General features: G+C 50.4%; 1 protein-coding gene across 1 annotated transcript in view; it reads left to right on the plus strand.

Moving 5' to 3' along the window:
- Positions 1–18,898, plus strand: part of NKAIN1 (sodium/potassium transporting ATPase interacting 1) — a 207,830-nt gene that overhangs the window by 155,387 nt on the left and 33,545 nt on the right. The window contains exons 4-5 of the mRNA XM_074934170.1: positions 5,587–5,784; positions 9,553–9,613. Of these exons, the coding sequence (XP_074790271.1) occupies positions 5,587–5,784; positions 9,553–9,613 (259 nt within the window). The remainder of the gene's footprint in view (positions 1–5,586; positions 5,785–9,552; positions 9,614–18,898) is intronic.

Below are 18,898 nucleotides of genomic sequence, written 5' to 3' on the forward strand. Positions count from 1 at the left end.
GTGGGGGAACACCACGGAATCATTCATCCATCGACCGAGTTGCTCTACACTGGGGGGTCGGTCTGGACCTCAGGCTCCAGGGGCCTGATTCTCTTGTGCTTTGTACCTAGTGTCGTTATTTACATCAATCAATGCAAAGTGGGCGTACAACCAGATCCCAATGGTAACATTTTGCTCTGCTTTAAATGACAGGACAGGGCACAAGGCAATGGAGAAACAGGCCCTGGGATCTCACAAAGAGGAAAAGGAGCGAAGCAAAAGTGCAGATTGTGCGAAGATGTGGGACTGCTGCTGTTTGCTCGAAAGCTCTCAGCCGTTGGAGCCATAAATCTCAGCAAACCCGTTCTGATAACATGAAATTATTAATAAAAGTTTGTGTTGTTAAAATTAATGGCAGCAGGGAGAGCTGTAAACTGGTGTTCAGAAGAAGCCGGGGAATCTTATGCTGTCAAAGAGCTGGAATGCAGAGAAACAGGCAATGCGTGCCCAGAGACCAGGGTCTGCTCCACACAGCCCCACGTGTCGCTGCAGGATGCCTGGAGTGGGCATTCCTCTCTTTTGGCAACCGCCAGAAGATGCTGCCAAGATAATATTTTGAAGTTTTTAAAATCCAGGTTCATAGAATCATAGAATCATAAAATATCAGGGTTGGAAGGGACCTCAGGAGGTCATCTAGTCCAACCCCCTGCTCGAAGCAGGACCAATTCCCAGTTAAATCATCCCAGCCAGGGCTTTGTCAAGCCTGACCTTAAAAACCTCTAAGGAAGGAGATTCTACCACCTCCCTAGGTAACGCATTCCAGTGTTTCACCACCCTCTTAGTGAAAAAGTTTTTCCTAATATCCAATCTAAACCTCCCCCATTGCAACTTGAGACCATTACTCCTCGTTCTGTCATCTGCTACCATTGAGAACAGTCTAGAGCCATCCTCTTTGGAACCCCCTTTCAGGTAGTTGAAAGCAGCTATCAAATCCCCCCTCGTTCTTCTCTTCTGCAGACTAAACAATCCCAGCTCCCTCAGCCTCTCTTCATAAGTCATGTGCTCTAGACCCCTAATCATTTTTGTTGCCCTTCGCTGGACTCTCTCCAATTTATCCACATCCTTCTTGTAGTGTGGGGCCCAAAACTGGACACAGTACTCCAGATGAGGCCTCACCAGTGTCGAATAGAGGGGAACGATCACATCCCTCGATCTGCTCGCTATGCCCCTACTTATACATCCCAAAATGCCATTGGGCTTCTTGGCAACAAGGGCACACTGTTGACTCATATCCAGCTTCTCGTCCACTGTCACCCCTAGATCCTTTTCTGCAGAACTGCTGCCTAGCCATTCGGTCCCTAGTCTGTAGCGGTGCATTGGATTCTTCCATCCTAAGTGCAGGACCCTGCACTTATCCTTATTGAACCTCATCAGATTTCTTTTGGCCCAATCCTCCAATTTGTCTAGGTCCTTCTGTATCCTATCCCTCCCCTCCAGCGTATCTACCACTCCTCCCAGTTTAGTATCATCTGCAAATTTGCTGAGAGTGCAATCCACACCATCCTCCAGATCATTTATGAAGATATTGAACAAAACCGGCCCCAGGACCGACCCCTGGGGCACTCCACTTGACACCGGCTGCCAACTAGACATGGAGCCATTGATCACTACCCGTTGAGCCCGACAATCTAGCCAGCTTTCTATCCACCTTATAGTGCATTCATCTAGCCCATACTTCCTTAACTTGCTGACAAGAATACTGTGGGAGACCGTGTCAAAAGCTTTGCTAAAGTCAAGAAACAATACATCCACTGCTTTCCCTTCATCCACAGAACCAGTAATCTCATCATAAAAGGCGATTAGATTAGTCAGGCATGACCTTCCCTTGGTGAATCCATGCTGACTGTTACTGATCACTTTCCTCTCATGTAAGTGCTTCAGGATTGATTCTTTGAGCCTGGCTGTTTAAAAATAGCCAGAGCCTCGCGAACCAGCTGAGCGGCAGCGAACCAGCTGAGCAGCGGGGACAGCAGAGCAGCTCACAGCAGGAGTTTGCCAGGGAGTTCGCCTGGAGTGAGCCCAGTGAGGCTTACATCTTGCAAACGTCTCTGAGGAAGCTCATAGTAGGTTTTTCATGAATCCCTCGTAGATGTTGGAAAGTGAACTTTCTCTTTGTGGGATTTTTTCCTCTCCCGCAGACTGACCCACGGTTTTGTTATCGTAGGGCTGCCTATGAGCACTGGGCTGTGCAGACTTGGGAGCAGGCTAGAGTTGCCAAGGAGCCTCAGGACGTGCACCTGCCGGTTTGTTATTGTAGGGTTGCACTGGGATGTGGAGACGGGATGCTTGTTTGAAACTCTCTGAGCCTCCTGAGTCTGCAAACCTGGGTTATTGATCCTCTTTGCTAAAGAGGTGTCGCTTCCCTGAGATTTCTGCTCTTTCCACTTGTGCTTGGGCTGTGGCAGTCTCTCTTGCTCTCTTGTCTCTGTCTCGTTCTGTGCGTAGTTCGGCTCTTCCAGTTTCAAGTCGTGGATGGGGCAGGCTGTGCAGAAGCCCAGCAGACATGGAAACCAAGCTCGCAAAGCTTTCCCAAACATCCCAAACATTGGGTGCCTATTGTGGGCATGTCAGCTGCATCTGCAGAAACATGAGGGGCCCTTTGGGCCCTCTTTTATGTCCCCCAAATGGCATTGTTATTAGTATTAAATAATAAAAAGAATCCCCTAGCTCTTATCTAGTGCTTGTCATCAATAGATCCCACAGTGCTTTACTAAGGAGGTTAGTATCATTTCTCCATTGTACAGATGGAGAAACTGAGGCACAGAGGGCTGAAGTGCCTTGGTGAAGGTCGCCCAGCAGCAGAGCGAGGAATAGACCCTGGGTCTCCTGTGCCCAGTTGAATGTTCTGTCTTCAGGTGTCCCCGTCTATTAGTCTCCCACCTGTTGCTGCTTGGGAAATTATTTCGTTTCCCCCATGAAAATTTTCAGTGAAAATGAGAAAAGAAAAAAATCTGCTTTTTACTGAAAAACCAAAACACTGACTGTGTGTGTGTGTGTGGCTTCTGACAACCCAAAACCCAAACTTTTGGCTTTAAATCAAAAATGTTGCCAACTGTTTTTGGTTGCCAAAAACTTGGGGGGGGGGTGGGGGTGGGAAAACCTTTTTTAAAAAAATAAATACCCATTTTTTGGTCAAAAACTATTTTCTTCACAAAACAATCCTTTTTGACAAAAACCCTGATTTCTGTCACAAAAAAAATTAAAAAGTTTTGTCAGCGCACTGTGGGGCTGCTCTTTGCCAAACTCCCCTGGGTCCGGACCCTGCCGTCGGGGTTCGGTGCTCCTGGCAGTGCTGAGAGAGACTGCTGTGGTTTGATATCAGACGCCAGCAGAGCTGGGAGATATGCAGGGTACTGAAGTGGCTCTCTGCTCCCGAAGCGGTGCAGCCACTCCCCTGTGCGCTCGATGCTGGAGAGGCCTCTCTGCTTTTCGGGGAACCTGCCCTCAGTAACGCTTTCAGATGCGAGTGTTCCCTGCGGCTCACCCAAAGAAAGCATGGCTGCAGGAGTGATAAGTCTTTAAGTCCGATCTGTACTTCTGCTCTGTAAGCAGGGGCAGCTGTGTTGATCGTGCTGTGCGTTCATCTGGTCACCCCTGGAAGGGAGCCCCGGCCCATGTATTGCTGGCTCAATTAAATTTCAGCTTTGCATCTTGCAAGTCTGCTATCAGGCGGGTGCAGGCGCTGGGCTGGGAGGATTAGAGGAGCAGCATCTTATCCTTCCAAGCCGTGTCTTGCAGGGGCAGGCCTGCTGTGTATGAAGCAGAGATCTAAAAGCTCAGGGAGATCAACCATGGAGAGCTCCAAAGCATGTCAATGGGCTTATCAGGCAGAGACATCCAGGAGCAAAGCCTTCGTGGTGGGGTGTGTCTGTCTCACTGGCAGTGCTGCCCAGTGCAATCAAACCGTGCTGGGGAGAAGGAGAATCCATCTGCGTCTCAGAACCAAGAAATGGACCTGGCCAGGGGCTTTGCTGGAGTGTTATGGTGCTGGTTCTCCAGGTGCTGAGTCCATGTGTAACCCACACACCTTCTGGGGTGGGCTTCTGTCCCATCTAGTGGCACCGAGATGACCTAGAGAGTTAAATGAGTCTGCTCTACATCCTGAGCTAAGAGCCAGTTGGCTTTTAACTCACGTGGTAGAGGCTCATGCACTAAGCTCCAGAAGCCCCAGGTTCGATCCCGACGACGACCGGGGTCTGTCGGCGTTACACATGCTCTGGCGATCTTGTGAGTTTCACATGGTGTAGCCAGTGCTGAGAGAACCTGCAACAGTCCCGTTGCACATTGGGAGGTACAGGTGCTGCTTGTGCAAAGGAACCAGTCCTGGGGCTTGCAAAACCAGGCTGGGATCCCACAGGAACCTCAAAGATGCCGCAGCGTCCTCAGCTCATGCGCTTGCAGGCACATGTGATTGTACAGCATGCAGCTGCCCTCTCCTGTGCTGCTGTAGCCCTTTGGGAGGACATGGAAGCACAGGGCTGGCAGGCTGGAGAGACGTGGGGCTTAGTCCTCAGCTGGTATAAATCAACAGAGCCCCATGGAAGTCAGTGGAGCTCCTCTGATTCTCGTCCCTGCTGTGCGTTAGATTTCCGGTGTGGCCTGGGGCAAGACAGCTAACTTCTCTGGACCAACTCTGCACAAAAGTAACGTGTGTGAGTGTGGAGTCACTCCAGGGAAGTAACTCTAGATTTACACTGATGGGACGGAGAGCCAGTTTCCCCATTGGACAGGGATTATAAGGCTAAACTCCTGAACCGCTCTAAAATGCTCTGAGATCCTTGAATAGAAGATAGAAGATGCTAGAGAAGGTCCAGGGGTGCTGCTAATTATTAATAAATCAGATTGGTGATGCAAGGAGAGACATAGTAACGATGCGCTATACAAATACGATTCATCGTTCGGTTCAGAAGTACGTGTGGACTGTAATGTAACGCCACGCCCCGTGGGGCAGGGTGTGGCATCAGTGGGGTTAGAATGTGGGATTTCTGGATCTTAATGCATGAGCCACTGTTGCCTGCACTAAAAGGCCCAGGTCTGCTGGCTGATGCTGTCGCAGGCTCATCAGCCCATCCGCGACCCAGCCACTGCATGAGGGGACAGAGCACTACACTGAGTGTCCCTTCCCCTGTGAAGCCTTGTTGCTCTTGGTGCTGCTTTGGGGAGTGGACCTGCAGCTCCCACTGACTTCACCAAGAGCTGGGAGGGCTCCATACCTCTGAAAATCAGGCCTTTGATGGTTTGTTTTGGGTGTCATTGTCTCCATATGGAGATGTGGGTTCGAATCCCATTGCTGACACCATAGAGCAATTACAGAGACCCAGGACACGGTGGTCAGGGTGAATGCAGGACTGTCTTTATTTTCTGCTTACAAAGATCCTTACTTCCTTGCTGTGCGCTTCCTAGTGGTCACCCTGAATAGAGGCTCTAAATGTTCACAACCAACACCATCATACCCCGGGAACTGGGAGTGCCCTCTCCTGGGGAACGGTTCCTATAGAAAGGGGGTGCCTCACTCTGTGCTTGTGTTCCCATGTTCCTCTCCCATAGGACCGGGACTTCATCATGACCTTTAATACCTCGCTGCACCGCTCATGGTGGATGGAGAATGGGCCCGGCTGCCTGGTGACGCCGGTGATGAACTCAAACCTGGCCCCCGAGGACCATCACGTCATCACTGTCACTGGATGCCTGCTTGATTACCAGTACATCGAGGTAGTGAGCAGCGCCATGCAGATATTCCTTGCGGTAAGGGGATCCAGATCTCGTGTCCCTCCCATGTGATTCCTGAGAGTGCTAGAATGAGCAATAGCAAAGATCGTGGGTCTGATGCACATGCTTTGACTCCATTGGAGTTACTCCTGGTTTCAAGTGAGAAGAGAATCAGGCCCAGTGGGTGTAAACCCAATGTAACAGCACCAGAGTGAGGTCTTGGTGTGACTGCAGCACGTGTAGCCATACCCGAGATAGCTTGGGTCTAGCCCCCTCCAATAACAACAGCAGTGATGCCACAGCAGCGTTGGCGGCCGCTGCTTGAGTAGGTACCCGTGGTCCTGGGTGCGTGGGACTAGCCTGTGCCCCCAAGGCTTCACTGCTGTTGTTACTCAACCTAGTTGATCAAATCACAGTCACACCTGTGATTGCAGTGTAGACATGCCCTAAGTGGGCCTGACACTCCATTACCCTGCACTTGTACTCTAGTGCAAAGTGGTGAAAAGAGCTGATCTGCAAACCTTGCCATGGGTAGATTCCTGTGTTCCTAGATGGCTACACCCAGTGCAGGGCAATGGAGAGCCAGCCAGCTCACTGAGAACATATCCTGACCAGTCATCTGTTCCTGACTTTCCTAGAAATTATTGTGTACCCTTGCTAGCACTGAATGGCGTAACACTGCAGCCCAGAGTCAGCTGTATTTCAGGGGTTCCCTGTCGATGGGTGCAGGACCCCTACAGAAATACAAAGTTAGCATTATTTACGAAGGCAGAGGAGGCTGAGACATGGGATTTGGGTCTGAATCCAAATTTTCCCCAAAGTTCTGGAGCATTGTGTTCTAGTTCTGACCCATGCTAAAGCCAAGCCCAGAACTGAATCTGGATCAGAACGTCCCCAAAAGACAAAGGAGACTTTTCCCTCCAGATTTGGGATTTTGGGCCTGTCTCTATTAATGATCCCCTTTAACTGTGCATAATGCAGCTGTGATTCCATTCAACATAAACCAACAGGGGGAAGTTCGACACACCAGGATGGCCCCGACAGGGGGTCGCGCTCTTAATGGATGTCCAGTAAAACTGGAAAAGGGTTATGCATTTTTTTCAAAAATCTTTTTAAAAAAAAAAAAAGAAAAAATCCTCTATTTCCACTCAGCTGTGATGTACCATTCAGGGGCCCGTGTTATTGTATGACGCCCTCACACCTGTGGCACCCACAGAAACCACTCAAGGAGCTGAAATGCTGTAGAGCCATCAGCCCACAACCTCAAAGGTATTTAGGCATCTCACTCCCGTTGGAATCAGTGGGAGCTAGGCACCTAAATCGCTTTGAGGATCTCTGGGCCACCAGTGCTGGATGAAGTCATTTCAATCCCTTGCCGCTCCCAAAAGCCACCACTTAGAGGCTATTGGGACCATGTTATTTTCAAAGTGAAATGGGGAGGTGTGGTGGGAACTGGTGCTGATCTTTAAGAAATACTAAAAGAGCAATCCTGGGTGTTCTTATCGTAAATTTATCTCTAGTGCCTAGTTAAATCATGGAATGAATAATAACAAGAGGTGTGGGGAATCACTTAAAGATCTAGGGTGAAATTCACTCTTATGCAGAAGGCCATCACAAAGCACACTTAAGTCCTCTGCACCTGGTAAATTTCACCCTAGCAGATAACGGAGCCATGAGCATTAAGCTGCCTGGGTTATAAGCTACCAACTTCGCTCCTTTCCCTTTGGTTTGAATTGTAGAAGGAGTGGAAGAAAGGAATGCAGCTGAGGCACTAATATATCGGGGGGAGCTAATCTGGCACATTCCAGCTGGTGACCTCCCAGTGTGTTAGCGTACATTAGCGCCGTGTGCTACAGAGGAGATGTTGGTAATATAATGTGTCATATCAGCTCCTCTCTGGGCTGGTGGTGCTCGAGGTGTGAACAGCGGAGGAGCAGAGCAGACGACTCTGTGCCTGAAAAGCCCCCCGGAAATGTGATGTTTTGTGTGTGCGAAATGTTGACTCAGAAATCATGCTCACAATGAGAGCCAACAAAAGAGCTGAGCGACACATTCCCAGAACTGTGTGGACTGAGGCCACTGCTCTCATCTCCCTGTCTGGCAGCTTCCTACACCAGAGGCTGCTAGTGAGTTGTCAACAGGCAGAAAGATGCCAGGAGTTTAAGCAATTGTGAATGTGTCCTTGGCTGGGCTGGAAGCAGAAATAATTGCCGGAGAGACACAGAAAGGAGATGCTGGAGGGGAAGGTTTTAAAGGAGAGCTGCAAGGCAGGGTTTAAAAACAGGGTGCACTTTTATTGCACACACACAGCCCTCCCCCATGTCCTGATTAATAACTGAAGGGCTCCCTCATGCAGCCTCATGAATGACAAGCCCAATAAAATAAAATAAAAGGTTGAGTGCATCAAGTGCTGATTCACGACACTGCCTGGCAATGGGGGAGCTGGATGGAGCTGGCAACAGGGTGGACCCAGTCCAAGTGGAACACCAAACATCTGCCAGACATGACCTGGGCTGGCTCCTACCAGCCTTGGCAGCAGCAGTCTTTGGTTGGGGGGTAGGGCCAGGACTCGGAGTGAGTGGGAACGGGTCACGTGAGCTTTGAGAAGGGCCTGCTTCCCACCAGCCTCTGCAGCTTGATGTCTCCGAGCTAATGGCAGGCTTCCTGTCAGGTCAGGTGGCCTCTCATGCAGGCAGGGTGTGTGGCCTGGCAGGGTCTGCAAGGGGAACAAGGCCAGAGATATCTCCCTCTGCATAGTACCTGCGAGTTCAGTCCCAGTCTCCAGCACACACCTCCCACAGCAGCACCGCTCGAGAAATCCGCTCCTGCCTTTGCCATGCCATGGAGCAAAGCGCATCTGGTGCAGCAGGCCACCTCTGAGGACCCTGGGGTCAGTGACGGGACCATCTTCCATTTAGTCCAGGACCCCAGTGCTTTGTCCAGTCCAGGTGTAAGTGACTCAGGCAATGGGGCCTCCTGCAGACAGAGCCCATGAAGTGCAAATATTGGAACCAAAGAGAGCTCCACCTTTGTTCCCCAGTTCCAACTTCATAGAACAAACTGGAGGGATTTGAAGTGTGGGGGGCAAGGGCAGAACCCTTCCAGCTCCAACAGAGCCCCATAATCCTGTCCCAAAAGAGCTCTCCCCAAATGCTGTCACCACCAGTACGGACTGATGTCACAGAACCCTTCTGGCCAAGGTGCTAGGACATATCCCTCCCACTCACCTGCTGAGGGCTTGTCCAAACATACAAGCTGAGCCGGTTTGTCTTAAATTGGTTTCTGGACATCCCATCAGAGGCCAGGACTAATGCCATGTGATTTAGGTGACCTGTTACCTGCCATGAACAGAGTTGAAAACAGAGCCAAAGGGTAAAATTTGTCCCATGCAGAAAACCTGCACCAGGCCTATGCACCACTTACCCTTTTGTGCAGCACCTAGTGCAATGGGGCACCATTCTCAGTTGGTTCCAGACCACTGCCATAAGAAACATGGTTAATATTAGTTAATCACACTTTAGCCCACAGGGCTGAGGATGCATAAGTCCGTGCTGGCCCCTCTGAATTTCACCCAACAGGAACAGCTTGTGAAATTGAAATTTACGAAGAAATTTGTAACCTTCTAAATCTGTTTGCAGGTAACTGGTGAGCAAGATAAGGAGATTAAATTGACTTGATAGATTATTCGCTCTGGATAGTCTGCCCATGTCCACTGCTGCTACTTCCGACCCTGGCTATCTGTCTGGTTTCACATGTCTCGAGCTCCAAATAATTGGCTTTTCTCTCTGTGTTTTTGTTTTGAAGCTCTTTGGATTCGTCTATGCCTGCTATGTCAGCAAAGTGTTTATGGAGGAAGAAGACAGCTGTAAGTGCTTTTGCTATTAGTCACAGAGGGTGAGCGGCAGCATTGCAAAAGAATTGGGGATAATATGGTGCATTGGTTTGCACAGCCAGTGCTGGGCACAGCAGAAGTGTCGGGATTAATGAGGGGGAAAGGGACCACGCTCCTTTTCCTCTGGGCTCCACTTCCAAGGAGGCTCCGGTTCCAAGGCTGAGTCCTACGCCATCAAATGACAAAATCCAGGATCCTTACCTTTGATCCGTTCCCTCCAGCCCTCCCCCCAGACCCCTCAGGTTTAATGATGCCCTGTCACAGGGTGACTGACCCCTTTAAGGGGAGATGGGCCTAGCCCCACACTACGACTGCCTCCCTCGCTGCAGGGCCAGCTGATAGCCTGAAGAGAACCTGCTCCCTATAGGGGCCAGAAAGACAGAACTAGGGGCCATCGGTTATCGAGAGCTGTTTAACTAATAAATGATGGCGGGAGGCCAGGGCCTGTCCCAGACTCTGGCCTGGGGTTGCTCCTGCAACACCTCCTGTTGCTCTTGTGTGGTGTTGCCCGCTGGCATACATGCCCATTGAGGAAATGATTCTTTGTTTTTTGGTAGCACCTAAAAGCCCCAGCCAGGTTTGGCTGCTGCATGCACATGGAATGGAAGAGGTCTCTGCCTCGAAGATCTTACAAATACAAATAACAAGACAGACAGTCAGATATGGACAGACAACAATAAAGCAAAAGTGCAGGCCTTGTGAGCTCCAGCATGATTTCTTCCCCATTTCCCCCTCGCAAAAATGCCCCTTCTCTCAACTTCCCACCCACCAACCTTCTCCATCTCCAGCATTCACCACAATCTGGATTCCCCAAGCACTGGTTTATCAGGAAGGCAGTGTAGTCTAATGGTAAGTGCAGGGAGTCAGAGCCCCTGGTTTCTATTCTGCAACTGACTGGCTGTGTGATCCTGTGTAGGTCATGTTGCTCTATGGTTTAAGCAGGAATTACAGTCTACGCGTATAGATTTATATGCATAGTCCTAAGGCAGGCTCTTTGCACAGGGTGGGTTTCACTCACTGTGCCCCAACCCCAAAGCAGGGAGGTTGGCTAATAGGACAGCTGGGTCAATCAGTGCTGTGTTTGTTAGCTTAAAAGAGAAATACAATGGGAAAATGCTGGAACAATCAAGTGCTTGTCAGAATAAGCCTTCTAGGCCAATCCTCTGTCCTTTGATCAACCTTCCACTCCAGCTCTGTCTCTGATGAAGAGGCTGAGTGAAGCTACATGTTAATGATACACAGGACGTCCACAGGAAGCACCACCATGGCATTAGACCCCAATCCAACGCCCATGGAAGTCAGTGGGAGCAGAAGACTTATTTCAAGGGAATTTGGATTGGGCCCCTGGTGAGGGACTGCCCAACACATGAGCAGTGTGCAGGATAAGCACTCTTCTGCTTTTCCTCAGCTGACCACGTCCCAGATTCTGTGTCACGTTTTCAGGCCTGGCGATGACAGACGGCTAAATTAACTGATCAGCGCGAAAACCTGGACATTCAGTTTACTGCCTTTTAAAGCCCAGTGCTGTGGTGTCTGGCGCAGCAAAGTGCCACCTAAAATATCAATATTGGGCGATAAATAGCAGCTGAAGACATGGAACTTCCAGCGTATTTTTGTCTGTAGCAGGATCAATGTTTATGCACCTATTCATTTAGGAGACTTCTCCTGTAAATCTCAAACACTTCCTTTTATGAGGGGAAGTGGTTTGCTGATGGATTTGGATTCTGAGCAGAGGTGTGGGGATGCCTGGAGTTCAGGATTTTAGAGTTAGTAGGAGCGACTTTATAGCACCCGGGAACCTTTGGCTCTGGATAAAAGCACGGGTGAAATGTTAGCCTGAGTGCAGATCAACCAAAGGAGTCTCCCACCCGATGCCTTCTGGGGGCAGGGTCTAACCACAATGAGCTAGGGTGGTGCTGGACATGACACCACGCAGTCATGGTCAGCATCATATTGACTAACTCTGCTCTTCCCAGTTGAGTCTTAACACAAGAGGGTTTTGTGGTGGAGATGAGCCTTCAGGGAGAACCTGGGTACAGAGACTGGCCACATGCCATGCTCTGAACAACCCTACCTCCAGCATCACAGTTGTTCCGGGGACCATATGCTGAACCAGCTCAGCTATGGGTCACCTGGACGCTCTTTGGGGATTCATGGATTAGAAACATGTGACAGCTGCTAGTTACGTCACTTAATGCGCTTCTGGAAAGTGCTCAGATCCTGTGGTGATGGGTACCATATATGAACCTGAATAGGGGAGAATAGAACCAAAACCTAAGACCTCATCCAGGAGCCCAATCAGTTCTGAGTTCATGTAGGTTCTCTTCTCTCGGCCTGAAGTGCCACTTACTACGTGGGCCACCATGCTCAACACCAGCTGGCTCCTCCAAGAAGTGGAAGGCACTGGCACTGTCCCATCTGGAGCAGGCAAGGGCTCGAAGCACTATAACGAGATGCCACAGCAGCTGCTACAACCTTCCAGCCAAGCACAGACGGAAAAACACAAAGCCATCTGCGCTAATGTGTCACCCGGGCATCCAGAAGCAGTCAAATGTCCAAAATGGCCCTACTGAATAACACCCAGAATGGACGTGATGACAGATTGCCAGAACTCATGCTGGTCTCAAATAGTTCAGCATAACAATCGTGTTACTATAGGACTTGGGGCCATAACTGTAGGTTTTTATGAATCTGATACAAATCATACGAAATGGTGTTGGTTTTGTTATTGTAGGTCTTTGCATGATGGAGAAAGGTTTTCAAAAGATAGAGATGTTTACACACACAAGTGCTTTTAGCAAACCTTTTTCTACAAGACGAAGACCTACAAGAGCACCGAGGAGCCCCCAGCTAGGCCAATACAAAGGATTCATCAACATAAAGCACACAGGCCTTTCTAGCCATCAGCAGAACTTTGGCCAAACGTTCATCCCGAAAGGGTATGTCTATCCAGACCGATACGGCTGTGCTACTGCAGCGCGTCTGGCTAAGATGCTCTGTGCCCACCGGAGAGATCTCTCTTGTTGACATAAAACACCCACCTCCACGAGCAGCGTAAGCTATGTCGGTGGCATATGTCCTCCCACTGACAGCACTGTGCACATGACCAGTTATGTCAGCGTAACTTATGTCGCTCCAGGGGGTTGAATATTCACACCCCCCCCGAGCGATATAAGTTTTGCCGACATAGGCTGTAGGGCAGCATTTGCCCCAGTATTACAGGCCTTAAGAGCCCTTCGTCCCAGTTCCCTTCGGAGGGAATTTCTTAACAGCACCTGTTCTACGTGATGGCAGGCTGTTGTACTGCTCTTTCGTTGCAGGGAAAGGGGGATTTGGTTCATGAAATAGGGATAATTGTGGGAGCAGGTATTTCCTGTAAAAGTTTCGTTGCACATTGCAGTTCTCTTATGGCTCGTCTACCGGGGGCATGAGTATGCGGCAAGCCAGGGTGTGACTCTATAGCACAGCCACTTGCGGTACAGTAATGGTCCTCGCGGATGCTCCCACCGCGCACTAAAAGCATGGTCGTGCGCTTTGTCATAGTCCTGTTTCCAACAGCAGCAGGCCAAAGCACAGTCACTGTGCTGTGGCAGTGTCTGCGCGTGGTGTCACTGCCTGGCACACTGTACATTCACATCCCAGGTAGCAAGCCGTTGGCCACCGTGTCCCGTCATTCTTAAACAGCTCCCATTACCGTAAGTATTGGAGAGCCCCCCAGTCTTTGACACGTGGTCCCCATTTTAGAGATGAGGCACAAAGACACATGCCCGGGACATTTGTGGCAGAGCAGGAATTGAACTCTGGTCAGTGCTCTAACCACTGAAACATCCTGCCTCTCCCCTGGCTTCCACCAGAGTAGGCTCTTTTACCTGCTTCGCCCTTCTATGCAATACTCAGTTACAGTAAATATGAAATATTATCTTCTCCTACCCAGCTTTTGAAATGGTAGCAGCAGTACCAGCAGGAAGAATAGTATGGGAGTGGCAGTACACTGTGCAGAAAGACGGATACCCACAGAGTCATAATCACAGATTGTTACCGATCCAACCTACTCCATTTATTTGTAACCCAACAGAGGAAAGGAAATGTAAGCACAGCTATGGGAGAATTTTTTTAAAAAATCTATTTCATTTATTTCCATTGAACAATATTGCAGACAGCCACATACAAGTGCTGAGTGCTCAGCCAATAATTAAAGGTACAATCACACTGATAATCATCCAGTGGCATTTACTACTCATCTGCAAATCATTAATTCCAGCCAGTTGACAGCATTGAATAACGAAACGGAGACAGTGATTTACCGCAGCCAGCCAGTAAATCAAACAAAAAGCCCCAGCAAGGAACGTCCCCAAAAACCACATAAAATAAGTGACTCGTGAAGGAGGCCTGTCACTGATGAATTCCTTCTATTTTATGTACTCACATGGCTCCCATCACCATATTATGTGAGTGCCTCCAAATCTTTCATGTATTTAGCCTCATCCAGCTCTGTGAGTCCCTATTATACAGATGAGAAATAGAGACATAGAAAAGCTAAGTGACTTGCCCAAGGCCACAGAGGAAGAAAGAGGTGGAGCAGGGATTTAAACCCCAACCTCCCAAGGTGCACAAACCACTGTGCCATCTTTCTGCTTGCTTTAGCTGCCTTCATTTCATCATCCAAGGCTGCTACTGCAGCAAAACTCAGTCACCACGTTCTTAGACCTCTCCCAGTTTGTAACCAGATTTTTTCTGGGGGTTAAGTCCCCATCGCTTCCCCTTAGAATCTCTGTCTGCTAAATGTCCCTGACGCAGGACTGCCTAGGGTATGTGGGCCACGCAGCATCCTAGTGGGAGCTCTTTTCCCAAGCGCAGCCAACTGTGACAGGCTGAGGTCACTGAGGCAAGCATTTATTTGCACCTTGGTGCGGTCGTTTCCACAGGACGTTTGGATGCTGGCACTTTGTGTTTGGGCTCCTCGCGCTTTAGCTGCTCCATTGCAGCACCCCAAGGGGCTCCTGAAACCCTCTCTGCAGCATGCTGGGCAGGAAAGCAATGGGGGGGGAAGGGAGTACGTGGCACCCGTTCAGGGGCAGGCTCAGATCATATAAGGTTGTCAAACTGGGAGGGGTCGGTCCTGGGTCCAGTACAATTCAATATTTTCATTGATGACTTAGATACTGGAGTGGAGAGTGTGCTTATAATATTTGTAGATGACACCAAGATGGGAGGGGTTGCAAGCACTTGGGAGGACAGGAGCAAGGGAGATTTAGGCTAGTTAGTAGGAAAACCTTTCTAACTCTAAGGATTGTTAAACTATGAAATAGGATTCCAAGGGAGGTTGTGGAATCACCATCAATGGAGGTTTCTAAGACCAGGTTGGACAAATACCTGTCGGTCTAGGTTTACTAAGCCCTGACTCAGTTCAGGTGGCTGGACTAGATGACCCCTGGAGGTCCCTTCCAGCCGTACATTTCTATGATTCTATAATGGCCGCCTCAGGAGACCCAGATTTCCAAAGTGGCTGCCCAAACTGCATGTGCAAATCCCACATTTTGCCATGAGTGCACAAGCCTCATGTATGGTTTAGACCCTGCTGCACTGGGGAGACTGGGCCTCCCCTCCAATCTCCCTTTGGCCATATTTCATATCGCTGTGATTGTGAAGGAGGGACGAGCAAGAACTGCCCCCAGATTCAAAGCTGATCTGAAACTTCAGACACTTGAAAAAGTTCTGGTAACTTTGGACTCTCCCTGTGGTTCCGCCAGCCCACCTTGGCGATGTATCTCTCCAAAGAGATTCTGAGAAGCATTCCAGCTCTTGCTTGATGATCCAAATGAAACCTTTGATTCTGGCTGTCTCCACGTGCTAGTTATAGTCCCTAGGTTAGCAGTTACTAACTGTGGTGTCTAAGGCCTGGTGTACACTAGAAGATTAGGTTGGCTTAACTATGTTGCTCAGGGGTATGAAAAATCCACACCCCTGAGCAATGGAGTTAAGCCAGCCTAAGTCCCTGTGTAGAGAGCGCTAGGTTGACAGAAGAATGCTTCCATTGACCTAGCTACCACCTCTTAGGGAGGTGGATTATATACACTGACGGGAGAACCCCTCCGGTTAGTAGGGTTGCCAGATGTCTGGTTTTCGACCAGAACACCTGGTTGAAAATTGACCCTGGTGGCTCTGGTCAGCACTGCTGACCGGGCCATTAAAAGTCCAGTTGGTGTGGGGCTGGCAGGCTCCCTACCTGGCTCTGTGCAGCTCCCGGGAAGTGGCTGGCATGTCGCTCAGGCTCCTAGGCACAGGGGCAGCCATGAGGGCTCTGTGCGCTGCCCCCGCCCTGAGTGCCGGCTCCACAGCTCCCATTGGCCAGGAACTGTGGCCAATGGGAACTGTGGGAGCAGCGCTTGCAGGTGGGGTCACTGAGCAGAACCACCTGGCCGCGCCTGGTGCCTGGATCCAGAGGGACATGCTGGCCACTTCTGGGAGCCACATGAGGTGAATGCCACCCGGAGCCCACTCACCCCTTACCCCTGGCCTGAGACCCTTCCTGCACGCTGAACCCCTCGGCCCCAGCCCAGAGACCCCTCCTACACCCCAAACTCCTCATCCCCAGCCCCACCCCAAAGCCCAAACCCCCATCCGGAGCCTGTATCCCCCTCCCACACCCTAACTCCCTGCCCCAGCCTGTAGCCCCCTCCCACACCCTGAACCCCTCATTTCTTGCCCCACCCCAGAGCCTGAACCCCCCAGCCCAGATCCCGTATCCCCCTCCCGCATCCCAGCCCCCTGCCCCAGCCCAGGGCCCCCTCCCACACTCCAAACCCCTGGGCACCCGCCCCTTCCTGCATCCCGAACCCCTCATTTCTGGCCAACCCCAGAGCCCACACCCCCAGCCCAGAGTCCATATCCCCTCCCACACCCCAAAGCCCTGCCTCAGCCTGGAGCCCTCTCCCAAACTCAAAACCCCTCAGCCCCACCCCTCAGCCAGGAGCCCCCTCCTGCACCCCAAACCCTTCATCCCTGGCCCCACCCCAGAGGCCGCACCCCCCAGCTGGAGCCCTCATCCCCTGTCACACCCCAACCCACTGCCCCAGCCTGGTGAAAATGAGCGAGTGAGTGAGGGTGGGGGAGGACAAGTGATGGGGATGGAGGGGTGGAGTGAGTGGGGGCGGGGTCTCAGAGAAGGGGCAGGGCCTCAGGGAAGGGGTGTTCGGTTTTTGTGCGATTAGAAAATTGGCAACCCTACCCATTGCATAAAGTGTCTACACGGAATGCGCTACAGTGCTGTAGCTAGAACCCGGCAGTGCAGGAAGAACTGGCTCAGCTGGCCTCTAACATTTGCTTAATAGAGAAGTATCCAAATCTGGGTAAACAGAGGCACATTGGCACCTTGCTGGGTGGTGCTTACAAAAATGAAGCAGACTGCAGCTGCCCTCCTCTTTAATTACAAAGCCATGCCCAGAGGAGACAACGGGTCCCAGAATGCATTGCATTGGCAGATGTTCAGACCTGTAGTCACTGTGGGCACCACCTGTGCTGGACAACCACGGGCCACATCCCAGAGCAATTTGACCCTGGCTTTGGCCACCTCTGCCTTAGTATCAGCACAAGAGTGAATTGCTTCCCAGACTTTGTTAGGGGAGGAAAGAGATCTACATTCCGGCTCGCGCTCTGCATTTTCCTTCCACCAGCATTTCAAACCGATGTAGTGGAAAATAAAAGTCTCCATGTGAAATTGGACACCGCCTGTTGTAATATGTTGCTTATGTATATTGAGATTTGGCAAGGAGCTTATCTGCCTCCGCTGTCTTTGAACTGTGTTTGCATTCCACACAGCACATGGCATTCAAACAAACTCATGCATTCAATACACTTTTAATATTAATGCCACTGTAGCTGAGATTCAAATGCATCTTTTTAATGGAATATCTTATTAGATTTGGAAATGGATGGATGCCGTCAAAACTGAGAACTCGTTGAATATTAAGTTAGAAAGACAAATAGGCCTGGAGGATGGCCCCCTTGACTTCACTCTGATTTCCAGAACACTAATAGGATAATCCATGGCATTCAATGGTTCTTAAATGATTTATATATTTATTTCCGGGAGATCGGCCACACCAGCCCTCTCGGAGTGTCTCAGAGGCTCTGCTTTGCAGGGAGAGAACCTAACTTGGTTAAATACAGTTTCTCTGTCCAAAAGCTGCCTTATGTTCACGTTGGGTAGTGGAGTGGCTGCCCACTCTGCAGGGGATTCACAGACATCTCATACTTAATTCCTCCCAAGGATGTCCGTAGGAGGGTTTAGATGCCAAGTGCATAGAAAACTTTGGAGTATAATTCCTCCCCAGCATTTCAGCAGGAGGAATTAAGTGGCAAAGCTGAGAGTGATTATAGGAATAGCAGTGAGGCTTCTTTTGCCATAGCGCCACCAGCAGGTGTTATCGCCTGGCGCTCAGCCTGGAGAGACAATCGCAGGCGAGAGGGGAAAGGGAATTTGTCAAGGGAGATTCAGAGGGATGAAGCGACTCAGTGGTGCAGAAACAGCAGTGGGAAGATAGCTCCAGAGAGATGGAGCAAATTCAAGGGACAAAGGGACCCTTCCTGCCCCTTGCCCCGGATGTGAAGAATCATTGGGAGTGAGGTGAGGGGGCTGGAGTGAGCAGCTCGGGGAGTGGGTGGGTGTAAGGTCATTGGTCGGGAGGAGCAAGCTCTTGGGCCGTTCTGAAAGCCAGGCAGGCAGTTTTGTACTGGAGTCAGAGAGGGATGGGGAGGCAGTGAGGGGATGGAGGGGAACAGCACTGAAAGTGTCCGTGGCTGGAGGGAGGGAGAGGAAAGCAGTGAAGGTGACAGGAAGGGGAGCAGGGGGTGAGCAGATGGACAGTCGGCGAAGTTGCTGGAGGATGAGGGGAATGCATGGCGAGTCAATAAAGGGATGAAGGGATGGCTAGGAAGCCAGGGTACGTGACAGAGAATGGGGATGAGCCAATCCTGGGATAAGACACTGCATCTGCTTTTGCAAACTTTGAAGAAAATGGAGCCCTTTCCCCCTCTTGCCTCAAGAGCCCAGGGCTGGTGGATCGAAACCCTGCTGGTCCAGGACAAAAAGCAGAAAAGGTCACCCTGAGCTGTGATTTGAAACAACCTGGGGGATAATGCTGGCAGTATTGCCCCAGGGCAGGCAGCATTGTGGGTGGGAGAGGCAAGTATTTGCCCTGCATTGGATTTTTCAAATAGTCACAGTCCCTCATGAAAGTGTCACTCTTCAGGGGTGAA

The sequence above is a fragment of the Natator depressus genome, chromosome 19, assembly GCF_965152275.1.
Source record: "Natator depressus isolate rNatDep1 chromosome 19, rNatDep2.hap1, whole genome shotgun sequence".
Classification (NCBI taxonomy): Eukaryota; Metazoa; Chordata; order Testudines; family Cheloniidae; genus Natator; species Natator depressus.